At 48.5% G+C, this 8,340-nt stretch overlaps 4 protein-coding genes across 4 annotated transcripts; all 4 read left to right on the forward strand.

Moving 5' to 3' along the window:
* Positions 1 to 269: 269 nt before the first annotated feature.
* Positions 270 to 1,205, forward strand: TEOVI_000848100 (Protein of unknown function (DUF1279), putative; the record flags this gene model as incomplete). Its single annotated transcript, XM_067223040.1, has 1 exon — positions 270 to 1,205. The coding sequence occupies one exon, from the start codon at positions 270 to 272 to the stop codon at positions 1,203 to 1,205; it is 936 nt and encodes a 311-aa protein (XP_067079141.1).
* A 339-nt stretch (positions 1,206 to 1,544) lies between these two features.
* On the forward strand, positions 1,545 to 2,045 carry TEOVI_000848200 (60S ribosomal protein L17, putative; the record flags this gene model as incomplete). Its single annotated transcript, XM_067223041.1, has 1 exon — positions 1,545 to 2,045. The coding sequence occupies one exon, from the start codon at positions 1,545 to 1,547 to the stop codon at positions 2,043 to 2,045; it is 501 nt and encodes a 166-aa protein (XP_067079142.1).
* Positions 2,046 to 2,376: 331 nt separating this feature from the next.
* TEOVI_000848300 (kinesin motor domain containing protein, putative) lies at positions 2,377 to 4,533 on the forward strand (the record flags this gene model as incomplete). Its single annotated transcript, XM_067223042.1, has 1 exon — positions 2,377 to 4,533. One exon carries the CDS (start codon positions 2,377 to 2,379, stop codon positions 4,531 to 4,533), a length of 2,157 nt encoding a protein of 718 aa, XP_067079143.1.
* Positions 4,534 to 4,899: 366 nt separating this feature from the next.
* Positions 4,900 to 6,909, forward strand: TEOVI_000848400 (TPR repeat, putative; the record flags this gene model as incomplete). The annotated part of the gene is made up of 1 exon (XM_067223043.1): positions 4,900 to 6,909. The coding sequence occupies one exon, from the start codon at positions 4,900 to 4,902 to the stop codon at positions 6,907 to 6,909; it is 2,010 nt and encodes a 669-aa protein (XP_067079144.1).
* Positions 6,910 to 8,340: the final 1,431 nt, after the last annotated feature.

Below are 8,340 nucleotides of genomic sequence, written 5' to 3' on the forward strand. Positions count from 1 at the left end.
TCTCTATGGGAAGGAAGATGGTGGCTGCTTAAAGCATTGGTGCTCACTGCAAAAGCCCGATGGACGGCAACTGTTTTTGTTATTTTCTTTTTTTTTGACAACGTGCTCCCCTCTGCTAAGGAGGTCTTCGATTGGAAAGCATCTTGTCTGTGCTTCCATGTCTGTTTCGTTCGTTTCGTTTACCCGTTTTGTGACTACTGTAGTGACTCTTTCCCTTCATAATTTTTTTTTTGAAGATCTTCTTCCATATTACTGCGTAGAAGGACTTGATGCGGCGGATAGCTTGTGTGAGGTTAAACGTAGGTTTATGCCGATATCTTGCACATGACGCGGCAAGCGGCGTAGCCCCGCCGTCGAACGGTGTGAAGGATCAGCATGCTGTTGGAAGAGGCGTTGTCCTACCGGCGGTTAGAGCCGCGATGTGTGTGGCTCGTCCTTGCCCGATGTTTGCTGCTACAATAACAAGCAATGAGATTCCCCATTATGACGATCCGTGTGTAGTTTGGCGTGAATATTTTTCATTGCAGTACCGTAAGCCGTACTACCATCATCTTGTAACCAATGTAACAACGTTCGAAGTCCCTGAGGGGTTCACGACCCGCTTCCCAACGTATCACCGACGCCAAAAACTTTTCGTTGACGAAGCGAATCGTGTTTTTAGAAACAGTGGTTCCCCAGGTGTGAAGACCAACGGAATAGTAGGGAATACGGATGGCTTCGGTTCATCCTCGTCCTCGTGTAGCGGTTTTCCACCGGACGTTAATCCTCCTCCGCCATCGGGGCCGTCGCCGCACGGGGTTTCTGGTTTAAAACATAAACTGGCCGCTTACGGCGCGGGTGGTTTGCTCCTTTACCTCATCGTTCACAACATTTTATTGGCTATTATTTTCTTTACCTTGTACTTTCTTCACATCGACGTTGTTGCTTACGCTCGGTCGTACGGGTTCAAAGTTGGAAAAGAGGACGGTACTTCCGAGGCACCATCTACAGATGTGGATAGCGGCAACGGGAAGGGAGAGAAGAAATATCCCTCATTTTGGACTGCTTTGGCTCTTTCAATTCTACTGAACAAGCTTCTTGTGCCTTTGGAGGTGGCTGTCACCGTGGTGCTGGCCCCACGTCTTGTTCCACGGTTGCAACCGATCGCCGCGAGAGTCATTCCGCGCGTGAAATCTATTATTGCAGGTTGTAAGGCGGGAAAGTAAGTATATATATATATTATACATATCTGATACAAACTAATATACCGGATTCAGTGGGTGGGATTGGACATCATGCCCTTGACAATCGTTTGTATACAGCAGGCCGCCTCGTAAGTTGTAGATGGCATTTTTTTTTTCCCTTGCATAGCTCTGCCAATTTTCTGCTGCAGTGGATTTTTTGTGCCTCTTTTTGTGATCTCTATTCCTGTGCTTCTGCTTGTTTTCACTGTTTCTTATTTGCTCGTATACTCGTTGTCCGATTTTGCTCTGTTTTGCACCGCGCTTCTCCACTGCCACACCAATATATATATATATATATAATAGGAACTTTACCGCCAAGCCATGGTGCATTACTCCCGCAAGCCACAGGTTTCCTCGAAGACGGCCAAGGCGAAGATCGCCGACCTCCGGTGCCACTACAAGAATACCTTCGAGACGGCTAATGTGATCAACGGTATGAAGCTCCGCAAAGCGCAGCAGCTGTACCGTCAAGTCCTGGCCAAAACCCGCTGCATTCCCTTCAAGCGCTACAATGGAAAGATTGGTAACACAGCACAAGCGAAGGAATGGGGGCAGACGAAGGGACGCTGGCCGCGCAAGTCCGTTGTGGCAATGCTGTCGCTGTTGAAGAACGCCGAGGCGAACGCCATCGAGAAGGGGCTTGACCCCGGCAAAATGGTCATTAAACACGTTCAGGTGGATCAGGCCCCTCGCGTGCGTCGCCGTACGTTCCGTGCACATGGTCGTATCACACCGTACATGCGCAGTCCGTGCCACGTGCAACTTTTTATGACGCAGCCCCAGGAGCGTGTGCCCGTCCCCAAGAGCAAGCCGAAGAAGTAAATCGGCGGTCAACGGTGGTTTCAATTATTTTTCTTTGAATTAATTTCTCTTCTGTTATTATTGCTTGTTTTTGCTAATGCACAGAGGAATTCGGTTTTTTTTTCCTTCAATGAGGCCCTTTTGTTTCACAGGCTCTTGTGAAGACAAAGAGGCGACATGAGCTTCCGCACACTACCGAAAAAGAGTGAAACGTTTTTCAACAGGTAATTTCTCTCTTCTTCTCCGTCTTTTTCTTTTAAAATTGTTAACTACCTTTCTCGCTGTCTGCGTGGGCATCAAGCTCATTTTAGTTATATCAAATTTGGAAGGAGGCACATTGGGTCGTTACTATATGGAGAATTCCAGTTCGTTCGACCGGGTCCGTATCGCTGTGCGGGAGCGGCCCATTGCGGAAGAGGATATACTTGGCGTGAAATTACACGTCAGGCAGAGCGAGGGAAAACTTTTTGCCTACTCTCCCGATGCCACAGAAGGTTTGATGTACGACTGTGACTATTTCTTCCCCTGCTCTGCAAAGCAGGAGGAGCTATACCATGCGATAGGCTTGGAGATGATTGATCTGGTTGCTCAAGGTCTCAGCTCCAACGTGGTTGTCATGGGGTTTGCTGTTACAGGTAAGACTCACACCTTATTCGGGGACAACGAATCTGTTGGTCTTATTTATGACACGGTGGGGGGACTTTATCAACGACTCGGGGCTGTTGCGGGGGAATTTGAGACGGATATTGTGCTGCGTTATTGGGAGATGAACCGCGACTCCGTGGAGGACAACTTGCTGGACGAAGATGGATCAGAGAGAGCGTATACGGTTACCCGTGACACTTTCGACCGTCTCGTCATACCAAATCTGATGGCAGTTAGGGTGCCAACATTTGAGGATTTTCTCGAACAACTTGAACGTGGAAACAGGAATCGTGTCCGTCGCACCAAGCAACGGCAGAGTCGTTGGCATGGTTTCCTGCAGCTTATGGTTTCCACAACTCCCAAAGTGGATTCGGGAAAGACTGTAATACGCTCAATGACATTTGTACATCTCAAAGGGACAGACTGCCTCGGTTTGAAGGGCGTTGCAGGTGATCAGCTGAAGGAGGGTTGTGGTATCAACGTAAGTGTAACTCTTCTTCGAGCAGCAGTCATTCATTCTATTAATTACCGTGAGAAGCGTAGGTCGCGGGCGACAACCCCAGAGGGTCACCATGACCTCATCTGCAGTAGTCAGTCATTTTTCATGGAGTGTAAGTTTTCACGATTAATGTCCCAGTTCATCTCTGGACTTGAGGCCTCCTTTGTTGTTGGATGCACAAATCCATTGCAGTTTAAGGAGTCAATTGACACGCTTGAAAACTTGCAGTACTTCCGCCGGTTGCGCTGTGCCCTGAAGGCGATAGTCGTTGTGTCTGAACGCGGCCTATTGCTGAAAGAGCTGCGCCGGCAAGAGGAGCTACTCGGTGCTGAAGCTGTGGCGGAGTTGTATGGCTCGGATGCTAATGGCTGTCCCCTGAATGAGGCAGAGGAGAAATTATTGCAAATATATCGGAAATTACACGGGTTTGACCCACGGCGTGGGGCCGTGAAATCCCCAGCGGTGGATCCCGAGGCGGCCATCATTGAGCGTTGCAAGACTCGAGCCCAACGCCTCCATGGAAAAGTGGACACACACGGAATGCGTAAACGGATCTTTCTTACGCCTCGTAAGACCGAATCATACGAAGGTCAGTGGGAGGACGGGAAGTTTGGCGGCTTCGGTGAACTACTAAAAAAACTTAGCAAATACCGGGGTGAGTTCCGCAACGGATTACGTGAAGGCGAGGGAACACTCTGGTTGCGAAAAGATGTGAAGTCACCGTGGGTACGTGTCTATCGTGGGGAATGGCTCGCAGGAAAGCGCGATGGTGTAGGAATATCGTGGGAGGAGAATGGCGATGTTTACGAGGGTGGGTGGTCCGGGGGTAAGCGGGATGGGTTTGGGAGGTTGTTCTTCGCTAATGGAGATATCTACAAGGGTGAGTTCCGTGATGATCAGCACTACGGTAGGGGGATCTTACGTTTAACAAGCGGGGACTGGTATGACGGTTACTGGGCCCTTGGTCTTCGCGAAGGTCCGGGCTTGTGGTGCTATACGCAGAAGCAGCAGTATTTTGTTGGAGAGTGGTCGAAGGGTATCTGCAAATGTGGTACGATGCTGGATATGCCTGATAAAACTACGAATGAAAACAGCCGTTTCATTCCGCGATTGGGTCTTCTTCGCTGTGATGAGGTACTTGAACTAGAGCAATTGAAATTACGTGATCGCCGTGCTCAAGAGTACCCAGAAATGAATGTAGAGTGGCGGACGCCTCTTGTTTCTGCACCCCTTGGGGCTCTCTCCAAGAACGTTGATAGCACTAGTGGCGGCGGCGATGATTTGGACGCTGGAAACAGCAGCAGAGACGGGGAGGAATCAGTTGGGACGAATGTTGCCGAGGGATGGGGCTTGGATGTAGAGTAGAGTTGTTGGGTTTCCGCCCTTTTGTTATGTGTAGATTTCGCTTGTTTGTACATCTGCATCTTTTTTTTTTTTCGTCTTGAATGTTTGACTACCACTATGATTCTGTTGTTGTGCCCTCTCGGTTGGCCTTCTTAGGGCCAGGTTAACTTTGCTTGTACTATTACAGTTGGTGATTCTTGCCTGATATGTTATGCTTTTTTTCTTTATTTTTTTTTTACCATATGAACACTAGCCTGAGTCTGTGTGTAGTGTAGGTGTTACTCAGGTGGGTCTGAGAATCGTGAAGGAGAAAAAAAAGTGAAAAAAAAGGGTTGACTCCGTTCATAACCTGCTATTGGTGTTACTATTGTCATTATTTTCCTTAGGATGAGCGATTCAAAGAAAAAGGCCGCCGCCGTCAAAGTGGTGCCGCCAAAAAACGATTGCCCGGCTTTCAGGCGGCGTCTTGTTGAGGAGTACCATCGGTCGGTAGTTGAGTCCGGCCGGGAACCCCCGGCGTATCACACCTTCTCCGACCGCTACGGTGGAACGTGTGGTGTACCTTTCGCCACACGTCGTGAAGCCACCATTAAAGGTGCCTCGTCGTCGGCGTGGAATTTTGCAGTTTCCGTCCAATGGTGTATTGACCGTGCTGATGCACTGGAGAATGAGGGTAAACTCACCGAAGCGAACAATTACCTGCAGATTGCTTTAGAGCAGTTGCAGCGGGGTGGAAACCATCCAGTGGGTGACACTCAAAGCGGAGCAATTGTACCCGAAGGCATGGCGGAGCAGAACCACAGTTGTGTTGCGGGGATTCTCTCTCGCTTAGGGAAGGTAGCGATGCGGCAGAGCGACTACCAGAAGGCCCTCAATTTCTTTCTACTAAGCAGCCGTTTAGATCCTCTCACATCGGCCACATATGCCTTGCGAGCCTCCTGTCAAGAACATCTAGGAAATTACGACGACGCGTACAACGAGTACAAAAAGTACCTTTTCATTAACGAGCCCAGCATGGCCATGCTGGCTCACACCGGTCAATGTGCTCTGAAGGCAGGTCATTATGAGGGTGCCGAACACCACTTGCGTGAGTTGTTGCGGTTTGCAAAGGAGTCAAACTCTACCATACTTTCCCCTTCATCGAAGAGTCCAAAATTCTTTGATTCACCAAGTTTTTATGAGTCTCATGCGTATTATTGTTTGGGTCTTGTGAGGGACCGGCAGGCAGAGGAGTCACTTTCACAAGCTTCGGCCGAATCTTCCCCTGAAAAAGTGCACGTGTGTTGTAGCGTAGCAGACGAGCGGATGAGGCAGGCGCGCGAGTTCTACAAACTGGCTGCCTCAAATGTAGAATACGTAAATGCCTTCGAGGAGGCCGCCGAAGGTGCCATTGCAGCAGGTGATGTGCCGCTGGCTCTTGAGAACCTTCGCAATCTTCAGCATCTGCGCAGCAACTGCGCAAGGTATCACTTTCGTGCAGCCGATGTGTGTGCTATGATGAATGATACGCAGTCGGAGTTGGAGGAACTTTCTAAAGCCCTCGATCGCCGGCAGACGGCGCTGGAGCGGCAACAAACGCTTTTGCGCCGTGCTTCTGTGTACGCATCGAAGCTGGAGAATTTCAATAATGCGATTGTAGACTTATCACTTCTGTTAAGTATGCATGGGGAACATTATTGCAGAGCTATGGCGTACCTGCAACGAGCCAACGCGTTCTACCAGCGCAGTGAAAGGTATCCATCAAATTCACACGAGGATCGTGCAGCGGCGCTGCGTGATTACGAAAAGTTTGTAGAGGTATCTCTTTCCTCTCCTCAGGGACCATCGATTCCGCCTGAGAGCATTACGGAAGCGATGTTGATCTTGGCCGATGGTGCATTTGAGGAGAGGAAGTTTGACGTTGCGGCCAATTTCTTTTCACGTGCTGTTGTTCGTGGTTGGAAACCCCGTGAACCTCTTCCAAAAAGCTCAAAACGAAGGAAGAGAACCACCTCCTCAGCCGTGGTGTCGTTTGCAGCGGCCACAGAGACGGATCTGCTGACGAAAATGACCATCTCCATCGCACATGTCGTAATTTCCAAACACCCAGTGAATGAAGAGATGTTCAAGGTGTCGTATGAAGCACGAGAAAAACCAGTGGCCCCCGTGGCGGCAGAACCCAAGAAGGCAAAAACTACCGATAAGAAAGAGGCCGAGAAGCCGTTGGTTGCCGTTCCGGCTGTCGGTTATCAAATGGTGGAATCACATTTCCAGGGGCTGCGTGCGCTTGAGCCAACCGTCTTCTCTTCTCTCCAATACGAATTCATGGAACTCTGGGAGCCGTACAGGACCGATGTGGAACGGCTGCGGGAGGACCTCATGTTGACAAGAAGCGGAAAGAAGGTTAAACGGAGATAAGGCGGAGGCAGTGAATCGACCCCGGTGTAAGACGCTTCCTTGTATTAATTTATGCGTACGCAAACATATCTATACAGACCAATATATGTACATTTTTTTTTTTACTTCCTCAGCGTCCGTTATACTGCCACGTGTTTACCACCTGTGGTGGAGTTCGTTTACGTGCGTTGTGGGAAGGATTCTTGTGGGAACTAGAAAAGAATGAGGGATATGTAATGTGTAGGTTGTTCTGCATGTTTGGATTCGCCGCGCAGAAGTGGTGTAACCTGTGGTTTCGGAGGTTTCGTCGGCCTCACTTGTAACATTTCACATGTGTCCTTCTCCTGCGTTTTGTTTTTCCTTCGTGTATTTGCTATTTGTTTATTGTTGAGATCATTATTTGTAGGTAAGGACAGACAGGAACTTAATGCCGCCGATGATTATGCCATCCGTGGAATAGTGAACGGCGGCTGTTGCATCTGCGCTTGCACTGAGATATGAACAGCATGGAGGGTTTATGCTGCAGCCTTACGATATTGACGGAAGGATCAAAGTGTAAACACTTTTTTTTCTCGATTTCTTTCCTCAGGCAACACTGCAATTCGTGCCAAAGAGTTGTCACTGATGTTGTGCCCCATTACAAAGCGGACTACTTGCACTGCCGTGGCCTCACCGAATTTCTGTGTAAGTGTACGCAGCGTATATTCTCACGGGAGGCTGAGAGACATAAGGTTTAGTTTCATTGTTAGTTTCCGTGCGTACATCCGCGCGCGGACGTGCATAATTTGTTCCAAAAACAAACGCGATGGTGTTGCCCTTGTCCTTTTTATTTTTTTATTTTTAACGGGTGGGGGCGGGGTGATGCAATTACTGGGCTCTTGCTGTGAGGAAAAGAGGTTATCTCAGGCATATTATATGAGACCCCTTATTTATGCTGGTGGTGGTGGGGAAAAAAAGATTGAGGCTTTTGTGCAGTGACGTGGTTGCAAAACATGTTTTGTGTAATGTTGGGCCGTTGAAGCTTGTTATATTGCTTACTTTGTTTTGTTGTATTCCATTGTTTTCCCCCTTTGCTGCTACATCTTGTTACTTTTCCCTTCCACTGAATATTGTGTGCAAAAACACTCAAGGGAACGTTGGATGAGGCACACCAACATCGAATTATGTGTTCGTGAGTGATGTGAGTATTGTTTGAGGTGAGCCCAAGCCATTCGTGTGATCACCTCAATGCTTTTTTAACGTGATCTATTTTTTATTCCTTTTTGTTTTGTTTTGCGTACTGCTCACATGCGTATCCATGCTTTGGTCCGCTGCTTTTTTGCTCCGTTTTCGTGTTTATGCTAACTGTTTGTCCTCTGTCCTTCTTTACACGAGCGTTACTTGTTTGCTTTAAATCTTTGACACGTCTTTCACCACCTTGTGCACCCATCTTGCCCCTCACAAAAAAAAAAA

The sequence above is a fragment of the Trypanosoma equiperdum genome (assembly GCF_001457755.1).
Source record: "Trypanosoma equiperdum strain OVI genome assembly, contig: ctg_1746, whole genome shotgun sequence".
Taxonomy (NCBI): domain Eukaryota; phylum Euglenozoa; class Kinetoplastea; order Trypanosomatida; family Trypanosomatidae; genus Trypanosoma; species Trypanosoma equiperdum.